Below are 20,487 nucleotides of genomic sequence, written 5' to 3' on the forward strand. Positions count from 1 at the left end.
ATTCACATCCTTAACTTTACTTCTACTGTTCTACATTGTTCTAGTTCTAGATATTTATGATATATACATAAGTGAACATAAATGCTGGAGCACATTTAAATAAAAATATCTGAAATAAAAATAGCCTATGAAATCAATCAAATCAAAATTACTTTATTTATCCCTGAGGGGAAATTAAAATAGAAGAATTGAAGAAATAAAATAGGCTATTTTATTTATATGAGAAAAGAATAATGAACATTACAAAATAACTAAATATGACAAACCCTAGTAAGGGCACCATTTATATATAAAGAAATAACTTTTTTTTAAACTACATCGATATATGTGATATGGTCTAATGCCATATCAAATTTAAAAATATATCAATATATATATATTTTATATCAATATATCGCCCAGCCCTAATTTACCTAATAACGCTGCTGGGTTTCCCCTGCAGGGATTCATGGCACAATAACCTATTGCAGGAAAACCTGTTGAAATTAGCTCGTGTTGTACGTGCTGTTTACTGATTTTAATTACAGGAGTCGGCGGGCAGGCGGGGCTAATGATGTAAGACGTGTTGTTGCAGAAACAGAGTTTTATGGACGACGCGGGGTCGTAAAACAAACGCCCACTTTGAGGTCTCTTAGAACATGGGCGGAGTCACCCTGGAAACAGAACGTTTACCTAAGGTTAACTGATAAGGAGGAAGCGACGGCGGGGTTTTACCAAACTAACCACTCTATTTAGGTAGTTAACGGATATTTGTTAATCTTCGCCTGGTTTCGTTGTTTTAACTGAAGAGGTCAAAATGTCCTCCATGGACCTGGAGAAGCTGAAGATGACGGGAGCTGGTCGAGCCATAGCGGTGCTGACCAGCGGCGGAGACGCTCAAGGTGATTAAAACTAACATACGTTAGCATTCTATTTCAGTTAGCCGCCTTTAAGGACATTAAGCTAGGTTTCTGCAGGAAAAGTTAACGGCTGTCAGTCACTATTGGGTCAAAGGTCGTTTATGGGCTGCACGTGGAAAAAGTACTCAGTTCTCATTCTTAAGTAAAATCACTTATACCACTCTGTGAAATTACTCCACTGCAAGTAAAAGTCATGCATTCAAAAACTTATTGAAGTAAAAGTACAAAAGTATCAACATCAAAATGTACTTAAAGTATCAAAAGTAAAAGTACTCGTTATGCAGAATGACCCAAACAGATTGTTTTATATATTCCAAATATGTTATCATTTTCTCAAGGTAGGGCTCATTTTAAGGACATGAAACTAGGTTTCTGCAGTAAATGTTAACTGCTGTCATTAACTATTAGGTCAAAGGTCGTTTATGGGCTGCATACGTAGACTGTACAGTGGTGGAAAAAGTATTCAGTCCGTATTCTTAAGTAAAAGTACTAATACCACACTGTGCAATTACTCCACTACAAGTAGAAGTCCTGCATTCAAAACGTCCTGAAGTAAAAGTACAAAGGTATCAGCATCAAAATGTACTTAAAGTATCAAAAGTAAAAGTTATCATTATGCAGAAAGAACCCACACAGACTGTTAAAATAATAAGTCATTTTTTGTCAAAATTTTTTTTTTGCCTAAATCATCTCATGACGCCGGCCACCCATTGTAAAATCTCCTACAACCTCAGTTGATCAGATCATGTGATTTGACCCCTTTAAGATAATGGCCTATGTTAAGTATGTGACTTAAGCGGATTACTTGCCTAAGTCAAAATAAAATGTGACTTGGGCAATTTTTTGAACATGCCTTTGTGACTTAAGCAAGATATGGTAACACTTTATTTTGAAGGTGTCTACATATGAGCATGTCATAAACATGACATGGGATGTGTCATGAACATTAATGACACTTTGAAGTAACATTAATGCTCATGATACTTGTCATGTCATGTTTCTGAGTGAAATCTTAGTATTTTACACTATGGTGCTGTTGCTTTTACTCATATATCAGATCAAACTTGCTAACTCGTGAAGTGTCTGGGTCAGTTCAATGGCTTTGGTTGCTGTCTTCATAGAGCAGGTGGCACATTTGCCCAATAAGTGATAACAAAGTCATATCCAGCTCAGTGTTTGATTTCCTCATCCTCCAGCAGTGTAATTGTGCAACAGCTTGTGTGTAATGATTTGAGAAGCAGAGGTGAATTTAATATGTTTGTGCAACTATCCCCGTCTCAGGGATGAATGCTGCCGTCCGCGCTGTGGCCAGAATGGGCATATATGTCGGGGCACAGGTGTTTCTTATTCATGAGGTAAATAAGCTGTTTGTGTTATTATGACCCTATTGAAAGCATTTATTCTTGTTTGACTTGCCAATATTGCGCTCTTTAACATTTGTAAAATTACTTTTTCAGGGATATCAGGGCCTGGTGGATGGGGGAGACCACATCAAACCAGCACATTGGCACAATGTGAGCAACATCATCCAACAGGTCGGTTGAAACAGAACACCTTTTCTACTGCTGTATCTATGCAAGGGCTTTTTACAGCACACATGTTGACTGACTAGGACAAGCACAGGTTTTTTTTTTGTTTGTTTTTTTTCTTTCTTTTTTGAAACACATTTACTTACAAGACATACAAGTAAACAAGGGTACAAAGGATAATCATTTAAAAAAAAAAAAAATCCCTAAATCGCCCCCATAAAGAAAAAAGACAAACATAAAAGGCATACATATCTTGAATGTATAATTCAGCCATTTCCATATTTAAACTATCAACTCCATGACAGAAAAATAGGAAAATATATGGTAGCAATAGAAACTTATGTCTAAAACATTAAAATTAAAATAAAGAAAACAATATTCATCTTTATCCCAATCTCAATTGCTAATTTTTGCCAACCATCTGATTTTGGCTTTCACTTATTTTTTATCATAAACTTGGTCAATAAATAATGATGTTTAGGAACATAATGAACGGTTCCATTTTAATATATTTTTCTTTTTTGAAAATAAATAGCACAGGTGTTACAAAGAACATGAACCAGGGATCTGTTGTACTCAGGTGTCCCAGTAACAAACCCTTGTTACATTTATTATTTACACCTGTGCTTTTCCTACATCACATTACATGTGAAATATCTTGTGACAAATACCAAAATATGTTTTAAATGTATCCTGATTTAGAATGTATGTTGTTTCTTTCTGGTCTTAAATATCTCTATCTCTATTTCTTTTTTATGGTTTTAATAGGACTTTTATTATTTCATCCATCTCCTCTCATCTCTCTTGCTGCCTGTATAATACTGGTTATAACCTGGTAAGGGGCCTTGCTGCATGTGTTTTAAACCTTATCAGTAGAAGAAGCAGCGAGTTGCACAATTCAAACGCAAATTAGAAGCAATCCCACTGTCCTACTTGCATTAGTTGTCTTGAATGTATGAGGAAAGTTGTTGAATGGCATGTGGGTCAGTGACAAATAAGGGTTGGCAAGATGTCAAATGGTGTAACCAAAAAAAAAAGATAAATAATAAATACATCATCCACCTACATTGTATTTAAGTGAACTTATACATATAATTATTTCATTCTAAAAAAAACATCAAATGAATTTTTTTTTGAGTATTTCTACATTTACACATTTTGTCAACATTGAGCAGAACATACTCTAAAAACAACCATTTTTTTTTCTAAAGTAAAATTTGTTATACACCATAGTGTTGCAATGTAAACGTAGATTGTATTTTTTTCTCATTTTAGTTCACATTTATTTTCCTGTATTTTATGGGGAAAAAATGACTGGTTACACCAACTGACACTGGGTTAGATCACGTCATTGACCCATGTACTACTTATTACACATTCATCAACTCTCTTATCCACGTATCACATGAATCTGACTTCAACTTGTTGCTGCTATCATACCAAATGAAATAGTTTCACACTTGCTTGCCGTAGGTAACACAATGATGGCACATAGGACAGTGACTAGTGGGTTAGGTTCCCAGTCCCTCTCAAAAGCTTTAGAGAAACATTCAAATTCACTCTTCTAATAAGAAAACTATTTCTGACATGTCCAAAGAGAATGTGTCAATGTCCTGTCTGCCTCCCTTAGAATAATTATGTGATGCTTTGTGGGTAAATGGCCGTTCACGGGTGGCATCAAAGCATAAACATATCCCGAGTGACTAATTTCAATCTGACTGTTTTCTAATCTTGCTTTTCTCACATTTCATCTAATCTGACTAATCTAACAGTACCATCAGTAGCTAGTGGAAAAAGAAACATTCCTGTCTCCTGGCATGACATTTTTCAGTGAGAGATAAAAATACGCTGAGATACAAAACCAGTTTGTCTTGATGTGCTTTGTCACTTGTTATGTGACGTCTCTGCTGCAGGGTGGTACTATGATCGGTAGCGCCCGCTGCAAGGCCTTCACAACTCGTGAGGGCAGGGTGTCTGCCGCCTTCAACCTGGTGAAGAAAGGCATCACCAACCTGTGTGTGTGCGGCGGAGACGGCAGCCTCACCGGAGCCAACATCTTTCGCAGCGAGTGGAGCAGTCTGCTGGACGAGCTCGTACAGAAAGGTAAAGGACTCTCACTGTCAGCTGGTCACTGACCCTTGAAATAGTTTACCCTCAGTATATATACTCCTGCTGCACATCAGAACGATACCATAAATACAATTGTATACTATTCTGAAAAGGTGTATATATTATAGTAAGTGGCTGCAACACCTGCAACAATAGGACTGTTTCCACTACCGCCCAATACCCGGAATGAGGTCACTCGGCGAAACGCCCCTAATCTGAATAGGAGCCGTCCGGAGCGGACTTTTTTCGTCCCCGTAGAAGAGCAGGGCCTTTTTTCTCCCCTGAAAAAAGGCCTGGTTGCTGATTGGATAGAACGCTAAGCAGGATGTGACGTAGTACTCCACAGGACAACAACAACAGACACGATTTGTAAAAGCCGTGAAGCAGTGTTGCCAATTTAGCGACTTTGTTGCTATAATTAGCGACTTTTCAGACCCCCTTAGCGACTATTTTTCAAAAAAGCGACTGCCGACAAATCCAGCGACTTTTTCTGGTGTTACTGGAGACTCGTTCTTACTCTTCTTAATGAGCCACGGGGCTGGCGACTCCTTCAGAAGAGTAAGAACGAGTCGAAGCTGCAGAGTCCTCCTGCAGCAGTCTCTCCCAGCTGCAGGGCCATAGGAATGTAAACCCCTTAGCGTCCAGTCTGCAAATTGCTAATAGGCTAACAGTTAGCGCTGTAGCAGTACAGTGTGTATGTGCTGCTGCTGCTGGAGGTGTTCACTTAGCGATCTCTGCTTGTTTACAACAAGCACCGGACACTCTGTGCACAGTTAGCGATGCCAGTTAATTAGATCACTATGTTTATGATCAGCGGAGACGCTGTGCATAATTAGCCATGCTGCTTTGTTTATGATCAGCTGCTGACATTGTGCACAGTTGCTCTCCGTGTTTAATCCGTCGCATAAGTGATCACGGTCAAAACTGTTGCTAAGCGATTACGCGACGGCCAAAAACCATACTTCACCTCCGGAGTCTCTAAATCCCTCTGGGGGCTAACTTGTAATGGAGACACGCAAAGTGAGCGGACTTTTGAGAGGGCGTGGCCTGAGACTTTCCCGGTGGCCACTTTTCCCCCTAAAGGAAACATGGCTAATGTGTGTGTGTGTGTGTGTGTGTGTGTGTGTGTGTTGGTTCAGGAAGGATCACAGCCACTCTGGCGAAGCTGCACGACCACCTGAACATCGTGGGGCTCGTTGGCTCCATCGACAACGACTTCTGCGGCACCGACATGACCATCGGAGCTGACTCAGCGCTGCACCGCATCATGGAGATAATTGATGCTATCATGACCACTGCACAAAGGTCAGACACTGTGTGATATTTAACAGTGGCAGCACTGAAGCAGCTGGTGTTTCATCAAAGCAATTATTATGAGGCTACTGTGAAAAGTAATCCTCATTTTTTCAGTTGTCTTTCTAGATAAGAATATGAAGATATAACAAGAACTCAGCAGTAATAGATATATATTTATAGCAGTGGTATGTATTCTGGTATCTAATTTGGACTGTTGTTTGGACAAAATGTACAATTTAAAGACGTGGAGAAGTGAAAATTGTCAGTTGCGCATCTGTATTAGATCTTAATGTGTATTTATACCTGCATAGTTTCATGATGGAATGCAATCATCTAAGTCAAGTTTTGTCAGCTCACTCAGCCTGTTAGGCATGTGGTCTTGCCTAGACTTGCTCTCTTGGTTTTGGGCATGGTGCTACAATCTGTAAAATTCTCCTTGTTGCTGCAAATGTTTCAGTATAAATGTTGTGTTTCTTCTACAGCCATCAGCGCACATTTGTTCTGGAAGTCATGGGGAGACACTGTGGGTAAGTAACCCTCTGATCAACCGTTTCCTCTCATACACTACCTCTGAATAAAATATGTGACTCTCTGCTGTTACTCCAGATATCTGGCCTTGGTGTCAGCGTTGGCATCTGGGGCCGATTGGCTCTTCATTCCAGAGGCTCCTCCTCTGGAGGGCTGGGAGGACCGCATGTGTTCTCGTCTAGAGTCGGTAAGAGACAAAAATCAGTTGACTCTAGAGCAGGGGTCTCAAACTCAAATTACCTGGGGGCCGCTGGAGGCAGTATCAAAATGACCAAAAGAAAGACACAAAATTACTAAATAAAGACACAAAATTACTAAATAAAGACACAAAATTACTAAATAAAGACACAAAATGACTGAGAGAAACACTAAATTACTTTAAAAAGACACAAAATGACAAAAAAAGACACAAAATGACAAAAAAAGACACAAAATGACAAAAAAATACACAGAATTACCAAAAAAGACTCAAAATTAGTAAAAAAGACACAAAATTAATTAAAAAAAGACACAAAATTACCAAAAAAAGACACAAAATTGCTTAAAAAGACACAAAATTACCAAAAAAAGACACAAAATGACGGGAAAAAAAGTCACAAAATTACCAAAAAAAGTAATTAAAAGGACTTTCCACACACAACACGGTAAAGTGCCATTCATATAAAACTCACATTAAACTTTCATATCAAGGTGGGGGCCACAAAATATCGTCACGAGGGCCGCAATTGGCCCGCGGGCCACGAGTTTGAGACCCATGCTCTAGAGTGTATAAACCCCCAGGCACATACATGGACATAGGTATTTACAGGAGAGTTTACTCTGTTTTGAAGTAGGAGAAACCTAAACATACCCTTTGGTCTACAAGTGTTTCAGAATTCAGGCTGAATTGCCTCTTAAAATACAGGTCTGAGAATCAGGCTTGTGCTAACTGACTTATGTATGTATTATGTATATTTTTACCTCCAGAGCCGCATATCAGGGTCAAGACTCAACATTATAATCATCGCAGAGGGAGCAATCGACAGGGATGGCAAGCCCATCTCCTCAACATATGTAAAAGAAGTAAGTTAAAAAATGATTTAAGGACGAGGGCTGGCTGATGTCTCCCTGTACTGTATGTAACAGCTGCTGCTCATGTTGAAATATCATTCAGATGATTAACAGGCAAAGGTTGAACTGGAAGAGAGCAGTTCAATTCAAAGATGTCTCACATATGTTTGTAAATGACTTTTCTCCCATCGTATCTCTGTTATGTATGTATGTCTGCTAAATGATGAACCCACAGTACACTATAATGCTTCCCTGTGTGTTTGAAGCTGGTGGTGAAGAGGCTGGGTTACGATACCAGAGTGACCGTGCTCGGCCATGTTCAGCGAGGAGGAGTTCCCTCAGCGTTTGACAGAATCCTGGTGAGTTGAACAACAAACTGATTCTTTTCTACTGCTAAAATACAACTATGACACAAAAAATGTTGAGACCAGGGCTGCAGCTGTTAAAATAATCACCTAACTCATTTTTTCAAGTTTAGCAGGAAACACAAAAAACTTCACCAAAAGTGTAACATATGACATTTATTGATAATTTCACTCAAGAAGGATGTAACAAAGGATGGCTATTGGCATAGTAATAACACTGTGTGTAAATTATGTAACTTAAGAGAAATAAATGACAATTTTTTGAACATGCCTTTGTGACTTAAGCAAGATATGGTAACACTTTATTTTGAAGGTGTCTACATAAGAAAACACAAGCCTGTCAGAAACATGACAAGTATCATGAGCATTAATGTTACTTCAAAGTGTCATTAATGTTCATGACACATCCCATGTCATGTTTATGACACGCTAATGTCACTCTTATGTAGACATCTTCAAAATAAAGTGTCACCATATCTTGCTTAAGTCACAAAAGCATGTTCAAAAAATTCCCTAAGTCACATTTTATTTTGACTTAGGCATAATAAATCCGCTTAAGTCACACACTTGACATAGGCCATTATCTTAAAGGGGTAAAATCACATGATCTGATCAACTGAGGATGAAGGAGATTTTACCATAGGTGGAGATGATTTAGGCAAAAAAAAAACAATTTTGACAAAAAATGACTTAGGCGATTATTTTAACAGTGTGATGATATTGGAAAAAAACTGTTTACAATTGCAATATTTTTATCTGCAATATCTATTACAGTATGGAAAGTGAGTACCGTGCAAGTTTTACTGAAAAAACTTATTGCATGATGTGTTTGAGGTAATTTGCCTTACTAGACATTGCATGTACTGCGATGTGACCAAATACACATGCACACGTTTCAATGTAAACACTGAAACGATATATTGTGTAGCCCTTGTTGAGGCCATATAGTTATTTATCTATTTCAGCAATAGTTTAATCATTAACTGCAAATCTAAACTGTCTAAATGTGGAGCACGCCTCTAATTTAGACTAATTATTATCATCACTCGTGTAAATAATACAAGACAGAAATGTGTAGGAGGTGTTACTCTCCGACATTCATTATCTATGCATGTAAATGCACTCGTACAGTATGGATTCTTGTGTTTCCAGAGCACTAAGTTGGGTGTGGAGGCGGTGGTGGCTCTGATGGAGGCCTCTCCTGACACCCCAGCCTGTGTCATCGGCCTGTCAGGTAACCATGCTGTTCGTCTGCCTCTAATGGAGTGTGTGGAGATGGTGAGTCGCTCTCCTCTCTTCTATAATTGATTTTAATGGACACAGAAAGTGGGAAGTTTCTGTATTTCTCCACTGTACCATTTGCAGACTAAGTTGGTGCAGAACGCCATGAACGAGAGGCGCTTCGAAGAGGCTGTCAAACTGCGTGGAGGGTGAGAGCTGAGATTCTTTATGCATGTATATTAAATAGCTAAAATCACTGTTGGAGCTATTTATTTCTTATTAGTATTTAGTTTATTAATAACAATGAGTATTGTTCGATTATTCTAGACGTTTGTTTATTTTGACAATATTTTGTTTTACTAGTTATTGTTTAGTTTAATCATCATTATTGCTTAGCATATTTAGTTTACATGGGTGATTCTCATGAAGCCAGTCTAAGCTATGTCTGTGAAGATTATAAGGACATACTTTATTAAACTAAATATATTTCACTTTTATATGAATGAACAATATAGCCATAATGAAGCACAATTCATTGTTTTGTGCTAAAATAATATTTTTTATATTTTTAATTCACAAAGTCATTGCTGTAATGCGTCCAGATAAAAATGTCATGGTTTCCCCACACTTATATACAATAAATATTTTAAAAATGTTCATAAAAATAAATATACATTTGTTTAAAAATGTATAATTTAACAGAATCTAATCAAACATAATGGTTTTTAACAATGTATAAAGAATAAAATCTGAATGAAAGTTGATGAGAATAAATGGTTAAATGTTACGGTAATTATAGAATTGTTTGAATTAAAATATGTGTATATTTTAATAAAATACAATTTGCTTACCAAAGAAAAAAACCCCAAAACCTTTCTTTGTTTTTTATTTTATATAAAAATGTGTTAAGGTAATGAATTTTGCTCACAGTGTCTCTAAAAATGTCAGGAAGTACCTTAACATTTTTAAATAGATTATAAATTAATATTAAACAGTGACTTTAGATTGTATTTGTTATAAAGGGTCAAAGAAAATATGTATTCAATACTCTTGGATTTGTGCTATGAGCTGCACCATGTTCATGAGAATCACCCACATAGTATTTTTGTGTTTTATGGAATTTGGTTTGACACCGTGAGTGCCTGGTGTTATATAGGTAGGAGGGTAGGCAGAGGACCAGCATGCACCTGGGGGGGCCTATGGTTTTTTACCAAGAGAGGCAGCGGGAGCCGTGATTTCTTCTCTTTATTTACTGACTTGTAATGGATTAATTTGCTTACTCGTAATGGATTAAACAAACCTTTAGAACTCACAGCTATGCATGGACTTCATCTTATTTGCCTGCGTACACCACACGTCCATGGTGCATCAGTGGCATTTTAAGTTTAATTTTGCTATTTTTTGGACAAAACTGCCACTACAATCACTTTACAGCAACATATTTTTGTAAGTCCCCTGCAAGGTTATAATAGTTTTGGATTTTTCATTAGTTTTAGTTTTAATTTCGTTGTGAATTTTTGTTTTCAAATTCAGTTAGTTTTCATTAGTTTTTAGAGTGAGTTTGCTAGTTTTAATTCGTTTTTATTTTTTGGAACATGCTTAGTTTTAGTTTAGTTTTTATTAGTTTTAGTGTTAGTTTTAGTTTTTTTTGTAATGGGGTATTTGTTGGGTGCCAGATTTTAAAAAGTCATAATAAATGTTTCCTTTATTTCCTTTGTCTGATCCATCTCAGCCCCAATAAAGTTATTAAGTCATAAAATCAGACTGATGAAATAGATTTCATATCAACCAAAAAGGTTTACGTATGAAAAAAGTTGACAAAGATGAAAACGAAGGACATTTTCACTATAATTTTAGTTAGTTTAGTTAGTTTTGTAACCACAAAATACAGTTTCAGTTAGTTAAAGTTTTTTTTTAAAAACTCTTTTTTTATTTTTATTTTAGTTAACGCAAATGTTTTTTCAATTCTAGTTTTCCTTAACTATAATAACCTTGGTCCCCTGTGAATGTATCATCAAATCATATTTGTATTACTTTGCACAAAATAAGTCCGAGCAACAAATACTGATTCTCTCGTAGGAGTTTTGAGAACAACTGGAACATCTACAAGCTTCTCGCCTTCCAGAAACCCGCCCAGGCTCAGGTAAGCCTCTCACTAACACACACACACATATTCAAAGAAACCCAAACGTGCTTATTAATAACTGACTCCCCGTCCCTCAGAGTAACTTCTCCTTGGCCATTCTGAACGTGGGCGCTCCAGCTGCAGGGATGAATGCAGCGGTGAGGTCTGCTGTGAGGATAGCGCTGGCTCATGGACACAAGGTCTACGGGGTTAATGACGGCTTTCAAGGTCTTGCCTTCGGAAGGGTGAGGGCCTCTATCTCTACGTCTTTATTAACCTGCTGTAGATTTTACCAACAAGTAACCTGTGTGAGACTGAGAGGAAGCTGACACCGTTCTGTCTGTCTGCAGGTTTTTGAGATGGGCTGGCACAGTGTGGCGGGATGGACGGGCCAAGGAGGCTCACTGCTGGGGACAAAACGGTCAGCAACAGGATGCTTTGATTGTATAATATGAACATATTTAACCCTTTGGAGTTTGGGGCTATTTTGTTGGTTTTTGACTCTTTTTCATTCTGCCTGTATATGCAACTTAAATAATGATCATCATGCCATGCTGGTATCGTCTTTTTCAGCTCAACCTTTTATCATTTTGACTTACTGGATCAACATTTTTTGACACACAAAAACACACCAAAAAAAGAAAAAACACGTAAAAACAAAACAAAAATGCACAAAAAATTACAAAAAAAGCCACAAATAAAAAATTTACAAAAAACAAATTTTTTGTAACAGAAACACACATTAAAAAAACACTTAAGAAACACACCAAAACATTACAAAAAAACATAAAAACACACAGAACACGCACATAGAAATAAAAACACAAAAAATTACCAAAAAAAAAGAAAAAAATTACTAAAAACACAGATACACACACAAAACAGTAAACACAAAAGATTGCATTAAATGTTGAAATTAACACTGAAAAATCTCTGCAAAAAAAGTAAAATCATGTTACACTTGGTCATGGTGATTTTAACCATTGCTGAAAAGTCGCACCAAATTGGACACGGAAACTTCTGGAAAAGCCAAAACTTTAGAGAAAAGCTGACAGCAGGGCTCCATTTACATCATGACTGCACTTTCATGGACTCCAGAGGGTTAAGTAATGTAAAGAGTACTCCAACAGTTTAGTATGTACTTCCATAAAGTTTGGGGATTTAAAAAATATGCACTCTCAAAGCCAAAGCTGAGAGACCAGGATGATTTCACTCATGTCATTTTTCAGACCTGACAAACAAAAGGAGAAATTAAACCATTATTTTCACAGGCTGTGGGATACTCCTTGCAACTAGCAAATTGCCTTTGACATGTAAAATTGGCACAGTGCTTCTGTGAGTGATTTTTGATTTATTTCTTATTTTAGAACCCTTCCGAACAAACACATGGAGAAGATTGTGGAAACCATCTCCAAGTTCAGCATATCAGCTCTGCTGGTTGTTGGAGGCTTTGAGGTATAAGACACGATCCTTAACAGAAGCAGTATCGCAGCACTTGTTATTTTATAATGTCAATGCAACATCAAAGAGGTTTTCAATCTATCTCGTGGTGACTTTCAAAGGGATATGCAGGTGTGCTGCAGCTGTTTGAAGCCCGGGGTCGCTACGATGAGCTCTGCATCCCCATGTGTGTAATCCCTGCTACCATCAGCAACAACGTGCCTGGAACCGACTTCAGCCTGGGAGCAGACACGGCTGTCAATGCTGCCATGGAGGTAACGCTGAGCAGATGGCAAATTAACTGTGTGACTTTGATGTTTCAGGATTAACGCAAATAGAAACTGAACCAAGCCAGAAAACATCACATGTAATATGAGCTGCCGGATTACTCGGTTATACTTTGAACTCTGTGTACTTAGTCAGATCAGGTGACTGTGAGTATTTAGAGCCTTGGTTTTTATCTTAAAAACTTTGAGAGGAAGGAGACAGAGACAGGCAGCAGTCTATTTCACTACTGTATTTTCTATATTAACCCATAAGAACCCATGGTGACACCCGTGCAACAAACACTTTAAATCTTCTAGAATCTCCCATATTCAGCTTTATGCTTCACTTTAACTCATTGAATCCCTAAACAAGACTTCTCCAAAATGTGGCTGTGACTGGAAACAGAAATGTGAAAAAGCAGCTAATTTCAAAAAGCTTATTTTTGTTACGAGGCTAAGTTTAAACCCATTTAACAATTCAAATCTGTTAATAGGGTGTCCTTTATTACATTTAACCTGTTCTGACCATATTTCCAGAACAAATTAAAGTTACAATTATGATATATGTTATGGAGATGCAAACAAAAAGGCAAATGGCTATTTGTTTTCATTTATTATTATTTTGTTTAAATTTTGTTGTTTATTATTTTGTTTTGATTAAAAACAAATCTAAAAAATAATTTGTTGTTAAACAGCACTATTAATGTCACAATTTTGAGAAATGTCGAGGAGATGTAAAGACAAAGTCAAATTTTTGTCTCTGTAAGCAGAAAATGTGTCTAGTTTTATTTTAAAATAAGAAATATCATAAACATAAATACCATTAATGCCCAATGTGAGACATATGTCACATCACAGATCTTTGACATTTAGGGGTAGTATTTTTTTTTTTTTTATCATAAATGTGTTCTGTGTGATCCACTTGGTCTATATTGGTATATCCCCCATAATTTTCCCTTTAGGATTACTGGGTCTGGGTTCTTATGGGTTAAGTACCGCACCTGAAAAAAAACACACAACAACACGAGTTAATGTTGACTCTTCTTTCCATTTTGACTTCTTCTTTCTCAGGGATGCGACAAGATCAAACAGTCTGCCACCGGTACAAAGAGCCGAGTGTTTGTGGTGGAGACTATGGGGGGATACTGTGGATATCTGGCGACCTGCACCGGTATAGCTGTGGGTGCTGATGCAGCCTACATCTATGAAGAGCCCTTCAACATTCACGACCTGAAGGTAAGACCAAAGGAAGAACCTTCTGCTTTTTATTTTGTCTCAAATGCTCACAGATTTCTGTCTTTTTGAATATCTGTCCTTTTGACAGACCAATGTGGAACATTTGGCTGAAAAGATGAAGAAGGACATCCAGCGGGGTCTAGTTCTAAGGTACATTCATTCAGCCATACACACATTCTTATACAATGTAGAAGCTAGTGAAAATTATTTCTGTGCATCTTTTCATCTATGTTATGTTAGAGTTCATTTTTTTTGCAGAACAGATGAGAGGAGAGTAAAATCCTTTTGACTATTTATTTGAGACCGCAATGAAAGAGTGAGCATGTACATCGAACTTCTCTGTTCAGAAATCACAGGCTGCTAAGCAGTTAGCTGTAATCACCTCTCAGAAAAGGATGCCTAACTTACTTTTACACAGAGTTTTATAATATGAATGTGCGGCTATCTGATTGGTCAAAACTGTTGGGGCAGCACCATGGTTTAGACTCGGCCCGCCCATTACGTTGGCACACAGGCTAGTCCTAGCCTCTTGGTGCTTCAGCTTCCGGTCACCGCCCTGTGGAAGGAAAAAAGCTAACAGCACACTACTGTATCTTGTCTAGTGTTGGTCAGCGCCTGTCTCCACCTGGTCAGTGTCTATCTCCACCTGGGCCCGTGGCCTTGAATTGGAGCACAAAGAGTGCTTCAGTTTTTTATCTGCTTGCCCTCAAATTATGTGGCGATGTGCAAAGCGTTATCAGTATGTCCTTTCTGTTGATACTTCTTATTTCTGTGTGCTGTGCCTGGCATATAAATGTGTTTTATACTTAGCCAAATACTTTTCTAAGCAGCATTCTTACTAAAGGTCATAATGCGATTATTGCTTCTTTTTAAAAAAAATCTTTAATAGTTACATCTATTGTTTTCATGCGCGCAGATGGCACTAGGGACAGATTCATAGTGATCCCGATCCGTCCCTCCCACTTTCAGCGACAAACATCGCCGGTAAAACAGAGGATTAATGTTCCGTTACTTAGACTAATTTACATTGCAGCTTACATAGAGAGTCCGGTTGCTAATGGTGCGTTCAAGGTCTACACAAATGTCAGAATTTGATGTTGTTCCGAGCTCCAAGTTCAGACTTTCAGTGTTTATTGATAAAACACCTAATAAGGCCTTACGGTAAGAACGTGTTAGACCCACCTTCAAAATAACAGCAAACACATGTAGCTTTCAAAATAAGAGCACATGGATGTGTTGGCAGAGTCCACCACAGAATTTGCAAAAAGACTGTCAAAATAAGACGCCTTAAATAAAACATATAAGAACCCTTATTATCCTTTACAATAATTCATACAAAATATGCAATGATTAAGATGGAATAGTGGCATTAGAATGTGCAAGAGGCACCAAATTTAGGCTTTCATAGCAAAAATGTTCTCCAGGGGAACATGATCCCGGACACCCGGACTTTGTTTGGGTCCCCCATCATAGTCTCAGAAAATCCTGTCAGACAAGAAATTTCCCAGCAGTATGTTCAGGGTGTTGAAAGGAGGAGAGATGTTTTTGGGTCCTTCATTGAGTCAGCTTCAAGTCAGTAAATTTGTTTGGCTGCACTGGGAATTTCATGTACAAACTTCTTTTATGTAAAAATATTGGTTGTTGTTTACACTACAGTTCATTTAAAAATGCTTAAATAAAACATATTTGGGTTAAAGAATGGAGTGGAAAAATAACTTATTGAGTTGAAATCATTTGGTGAGCTTCGTCTCCCCCAGTTCAAAAATCCCATCTGTGCCCCTGATTATTTTATTACCCCAGTTGAGCATGTTATTGTTATTTATCTATTGCTATTCTCCTTGGTAGTTGTAGTCTATTATGCATCAGTGCTTGGATGTGCACGACAGATGTGATACAAATGCAGCGATGTGATGATTCATACACAAGATGTGTTTGACACTGACCTATGAATCACTCTGTTAGTCATTGTCATTTAATTTTTCCTGTGTGGATTTTTTCTGTCATAACAGGAATGAAAACTGCCATGAAAACTACACCACAGATTTCCTCCATAGGCTGTATTCTTCAGAGGGGAAGGGCATCTTTGACTGCAGAGTCAATGTGTTGGGACACCTTCAGCAGGTACGGAGCCACCATAAAAGAGTCATTAACAAACTTAGCAATGATTTAATTACAGTAACAATGTGAATGACACTCAGACAGTGAAGAGACAGTCTTGCAAAAATCTTCAATCTACGCTTGTGTTTGTGCTCCAGGGAGGGGCACCTTCTCCTTTTGACAGAAATTTTGGCACCAAGTTGGGTGTGAGGGCTATCCAGTGGATTTCAGAGAGAATGACTGAAAACTTCAGACAGAGTAAGTTACTGTACGGAGTCATGCTCGATATAAATAAAAGAGAAAAAGTCCAACCACAGCATGAATTAGAAAAAACATTTTTGTTAACTGAAATAAAAATAAAAATGAGAGTTTGAAGGCGAGAAGCTTGTAGATGTTCCACTTGTTCTCAAAACTCCTATGAGAGAATCAATATTTGTTGCTTGGACTTATTTTGTGCATAGCAATACAAATGTGATTTCATGATACATTCACAGGGGACCAAGGTTACTATAGTTAACGAAAACCAACAAAACAACGAAAACTAGAATTAAAAAACATTTGCGTTAACTGACTAAACTTTAACTAACTGAAACTGTATTTTGTGGTTACAAATCTAACTAAAATTGTAGTGAAAATGTCCTCTGTTTTCGTCTTTGTCAACTTTTTTCATACGTAAACCTTTTTTGGTTTATAGAAATCTGTTTAATCTATCTGGTTTTATGACTTAATAAACTTATTGGGGCTGAGATGGATCAGACAAAGGAAATAAAGACAACAGTTATTGTGACTTTTTTGAATCTCGCACCCAACAAATACCCCATTACAAAAAAACTAACACTAAAACTAATAAAAAAGTGTAATGATTCCACCGTCTTTTCCCACCAGACCGCGTGTTCGCCAACTCACCAGAAACAGCTTGTGTGCTCGGCCTCAAGAGGAAGGTCATCTCATTCAGCCCCGTCACTGAACTGAAGGATGTGACTGATTTTGAGTAAGAAATGTCACACTTTTTGTCAAATAATAACAGTTCATAATGATTCCCTTTTTGATAAAATCAAATTGTTTTTCAGGCACCGGATGCCCAAAGTCCAGTGGTGGTTTAATCTACGGCCGATACAGAAAATGTTGGCCAGGTACCAGACCAGCTTTGTGGAATACGTCCCAGGAGAGATGGAGCATGTGACTCGACGCTCCATCAGCATTGACCCCGGGTTCTAAACTTTATAAAACTGTAATATACTTGCAGGACCTTTTTAACCCTTATCTGTCCATCCTTTGTTCCTGCTTCGTACTTTTCAGTTCGCTTCTATGCAAGTTTATAACTCAAGACTTTTAAAGCCTCATTCAGTCCAGAGCAGATTTTATTTTTCTTTGTGCCAAATGATTCTGTGTAGTCAAATCACTGCCAATAAGAGACATGATGATTGTATACTACTGAATATATTATAAATGGCAAATTGTATTTGGTGTGGGATGAAATAATCTAATCAGCAACCTTTAGTAAAAGATGTATATCCATGTTATCCAGCTAAAATGAAATAATGGGCTACAGATTTTTGGTCCAGTGGTTATGATTCATATTAAACCCTCTGATGTCAGAATGTGACTGTGACTCATGGGACCAGTGAGATCTCTTTTTATTTATACACTGTGTAGGACTGAAACACTGCTTTTCTGACATTAATTAATGCAAACTGAACAGCAATTCACACATAGTATAATAAACAACAATTCAACTTACAATACAGAAATATGTGAATAAATATAAATGTATGTTGTATATTTTTTTTTTTAATATGTTTTGAATGCTATATCTTCAATAAAATGTCATTGAAAAGTGACAATGCTAGAACTATGTTCTTAGTAGTGTGAATTCATATTGAAATAAGCTAATAAGTAACACAAACACCATTTAACAGAACAAAAAAACTGCATAGATTTCCAACTGTTAACATCTTGTGTTAGAACGTGAACACAACCCTAAAGTATTTGACATTACCAACTATATGAGAACAAAGAAATAAGATCATTTCAGCATTTCAGATGTTTTTCATCCAACACTTAAAAGTTGAATGTAAATGGAAAATCATCCCTGGTTGTATCTTTGTTAGTTGTCTGAGGGCTTTTTGCATTAAAGGCAAACTGGAAGTCTTCACTTTGCTCCGGCTGGCCAAACAGGAACTCTGGACCTGCGAAATCATACACATACCTGTAGTTCAAAGCAGGTAATACACATCACAATAATAGAGATTTAATACTTACAGGTTGAAGACTTTGATTCAGTGGGTTTCTAAAAAGAAAATAACATAGTTGGGTATTTTTGGTCTCATGATACTGTATGAAATAAAGAGGCGTGGCAGTAAAAATGTGGTACCTTCTCGTTGAAAAACGGGCTGGTAAAAGCAAAAGATGAGTCCTGTAAAGAAAGTTGGAGTTAAATCCAAAACTACAAAACGGTGATTTTTGTCAAAGCACCTATTCTTTTGCCTCACCTCCTCCTGTGACAAGCCCACGTCAAATCCAAACCCAGAGAAGCCCGGGGTGCTGGGACCGGGGTTCAGATTGAACACAAAAGCTGGAGATTTGGTATCAGAGGTGCCTGGATGTGGGGAGGTGGTGGGGCTAAAGCTGGAGGGAACAAATGAAACATAGTTCTCAGTGGCTATCTTAACAGTTCTTCAGTGTCAGACATGTCAGAGAAAGCCTTACCTAAATGGGAATGTTGGGGTTGAAGGCACAGCTGCTGTTTCTGCCCGGCACGATGGTGGATTCATTTCTGGAGATGACGGTTGAACGAAAGCAGCTTGTACCTCATCGTCCTTTTGGCTCGGTGCCTGCTCTTCTTCTAGAGCTGCTCTTTCCTCCACCTCGTCCTCCGCTGCCTCCTCCATCGCTGATAAAGTGGATTGCTGTTCATATGCAGGACACACCTTGATTTTAAAACAATAGTGGAAGTAGACAGTTGGCTCAATGACAGAAGTCATGACAGATATATTAGCAAGAGGGTAAATAGTTCAAGGTGTAAGCTTATGAAAAAGTAGTATATCCTAACTGTTTGCACACTGCATGCAACAGTACAGACTTTGTAAGGGAAGCTGCAGATATTACCGAAAGTGAAAAGAAAAACGTATTATAATAGATAAATACCACCAAGACTTGGTCCTCTTGTTCAGTTTCGTGCTCCTCATCGTGCATCTCATGTGGCCGGCTTTGATCTGAAGAAATAAATAGTATAGGGTTTGATTTAACTCCATGGAGTCTTGGGCTATTTTGTCCATTTTTTAATCCTTTTCGTGTCTTTTTTGTGTCTTTGTAAGTCATTTTGTGTCTTTTTCTGTTGTCATTTTGTGTCTTTTTTGGTCATTTGTGTCTTTTTGTGTGTGTTTTTTTAGTTATTTTGTGTCTTTTTGGTCATTTTGTGTCTTTTTTGGTCATTTTATGTCTTTATTTTTAGTCATTTTGTGTCTTTTTGTGTTTTTTTTGTGTGGTCATTTTGTGTCTTTTTTTGGTCATTTTGTGTCTTTTTTAGTCCTTAAGTCCAACATAAAATGTGATTTTGAATCTTTTTTTACCTTTCAAAACACTATCATGCTCAATAAAAAACACATAAGAGGGTTCAATCCAGTCCTATCATTTTATATTAAATATATTTGAGCTTGTCTCCAGTTTTACTTGGTATATCATCATCAAACTGAAACTGGCCTCATGGAGTTTACAGCCAGAACTTTAGAGGTAAATTTACAGTAGGGCTCCACGCTGCTTTGTTTTCTAGTCTGGATGTGGTGAAGAAGTCTGGATTTGGTGCTTTTGGAGACTCCAGAGGGTTAACATAAATATCCAAACATGGCATCTGGTGTGTAAAATGTTGGTATCAACTGAAACACACACAGACTTCCCTCCCTTACCATCCAATGGACGACTTGACCAAAGCTCATTGCTTTCTTCCTCTTGGGAATTGCTGCAATCCGTAGTATCCAATATACTACAGACTTCGTTTTCCTCAGGAATTTCCTCAGCGTTCACCTCTTCAGAAGTTTTGTGATCATCCTGCAAGATTTGTTCAGGTTTATTAAAGTGGCTTCAAGCCCTCTATCAACTTTAACATTTAATTGATATAATTTTGCCAACTTTACCTCTGTATGGTTGAGTTGAAGAGAAGAGATGTCAATGGAAGAATTACATTCCTCCTCTGTCTGAGGATCTAATTGTTTCTCTGGTCCTGCTGAGGCTTGTTGGCCAGGCACGCTATAAAGAAAAGTAAACTCATTCAGAAGAAAAGTCAGCTTTGCTTGAGGCTACATGTCATTCTTTATCTGCGAGATTCAC

General features: G+C 37.6%; 3 protein-coding genes across 4 annotated transcripts in view; 1 reads left to right on the forward strand and 2 right to left on the reverse strand.

Annotated features, from left to right (window-relative positions):
* Positions 1-687: 687 nt before the first annotated feature.
* pfkla (phosphofructokinase, liver a) lies at positions 688-18,016 on the forward strand. Of its 2 annotated transcripts, XM_059342977.1 has the most exons (22): positions 688-881; positions 2,181-2,254; positions 2,357-2,434; positions 4,342-4,531; positions 5,677-5,842; positions 6,316-6,360; positions 6,440-6,548; positions 7,328-7,423; positions 7,678-7,770; positions 8,929-9,054; positions 9,142-9,206; positions 11,077-11,140; positions 11,221-11,367; positions 11,473-11,543; positions 12,490-12,577; positions 12,685-12,837; positions 13,900-14,064; positions 14,153-14,214; positions 16,074-16,185; positions 16,320-16,419; positions 17,047-17,152; positions 17,232-18,016. In XM_059342977.1, exons 1-22 carry the CDS (start codon positions 797-799, stop codon positions 17,377-17,379), a joined length of 2,343 nt encoding a protein of 780 aa, XP_059198960.1. In that variant the 5' UTR covers positions 688-796; the 3' UTR covers positions 17,380-18,016. The 2 variants fall into 2 exon arrangements, with proteins under 2 accessions (XP_059198960.1, XP_059198961.1); XM_059342978.1 differs by lacking the exons at positions 688-881; positions 2,181-2,254; positions 2,357-2,434 and adding an exon at positions 3,198-3,263.
* LOC131979078 (protein SIX6OS1) lies at positions 17,782-19,086 on the reverse strand. The gene is made up of 5 exons (XM_059342979.1): positions 18,871-19,086; positions 18,654-18,789; positions 18,536-18,577; positions 18,424-18,451; positions 17,782-18,350 (listed from the first exon to the last, which is right to left on the reverse strand). The coding sequence occupies exons 1-5, from the start codon at positions 19,050-19,052 to the stop codon at positions 18,223-18,225; spliced, it is 516 nt and encodes a 171-aa protein (XP_059198962.1). The 5' UTR covers positions 19,053-19,086; the 3' UTR covers positions 17,782-18,222.
* An 828-nt stretch (positions 19,087-19,914) lies between these two features.
* The window catches only part of LOC131979443 (uncharacterized), a 3,246-nt gene continuing 2,673 nt past the window's right edge, over positions 19,915-20,487 (reverse strand). The window contains exons 7-8 of the mRNA XM_059343426.1: positions 20,295-20,406; positions 19,915-20,208 (exon numbers count right to left, since the gene is read on the reverse strand). Of these exons, the coding sequence (XP_059199409.1) occupies positions 19,930-20,208; positions 20,295-20,406 (391 nt within the window). The 3' untranslated portion in view covers positions 19,915-19,929. The remainder of the gene's footprint in view (positions 20,209-20,294; positions 20,407-20,487) is intronic.

This window comes from Centropristis striata, chromosome 10 (genome assembly GCF_030273125.1).
Source record: "Centropristis striata isolate RG_2023a ecotype Rhode Island chromosome 10, C.striata_1.0, whole genome shotgun sequence".
Taxonomy (NCBI): Eukaryota; Metazoa; Chordata; class Actinopteri; order Perciformes; family Serranidae; genus Centropristis; species Centropristis striata.

Excerpts from the sequence above, each read along its gene's own strand:
- pfkla (XM_059342977.1), top strand. The coding sequence starts at position 797 with ATGTCCTCCATGGACCTGGAGAAGCTGAAGATGACGGGAGCTGGTCGA. Across the intron at positions 882-2,180 it reads CAGCGGCGGAGACGCTCAAG|GGATGAATGCTGCCGTCCGC; the intron begins GTGATTAAAACT and ends TCCCCGTCTCAG. Across the intron at positions 4,532-5,676 it reads GGACGAGCTCGTACAGAAAG|GAAGGATCACAGCCACTCTG; the intron begins GTAAAGGACTCT and ends GTGTTGGTTCAG.
- LOC131979078 (XM_059342979.1), bottom strand. The coding sequence starts at position 19,052 with ATGGAGGAGGCAGCGGAGGACGAGGTGGAGGAAAGAGCAGCTCTAGAA. Across the intron at positions 18,790-18,870 it reads ACCCCAACATTCCCATTTAG|CTTTAGCCCCACCACCTCCC; the intron begins GTAAGGCTTTCT and ends TGTTCCCTCCAG. Across the intron at positions 18,351-18,423 it reads TGAATCAAAGTCTTCAACCT|GTCCAGAGTTCCTGTTTGGC; the intron begins GTAAGTATTAAA and ends ATGATTTCGCAG.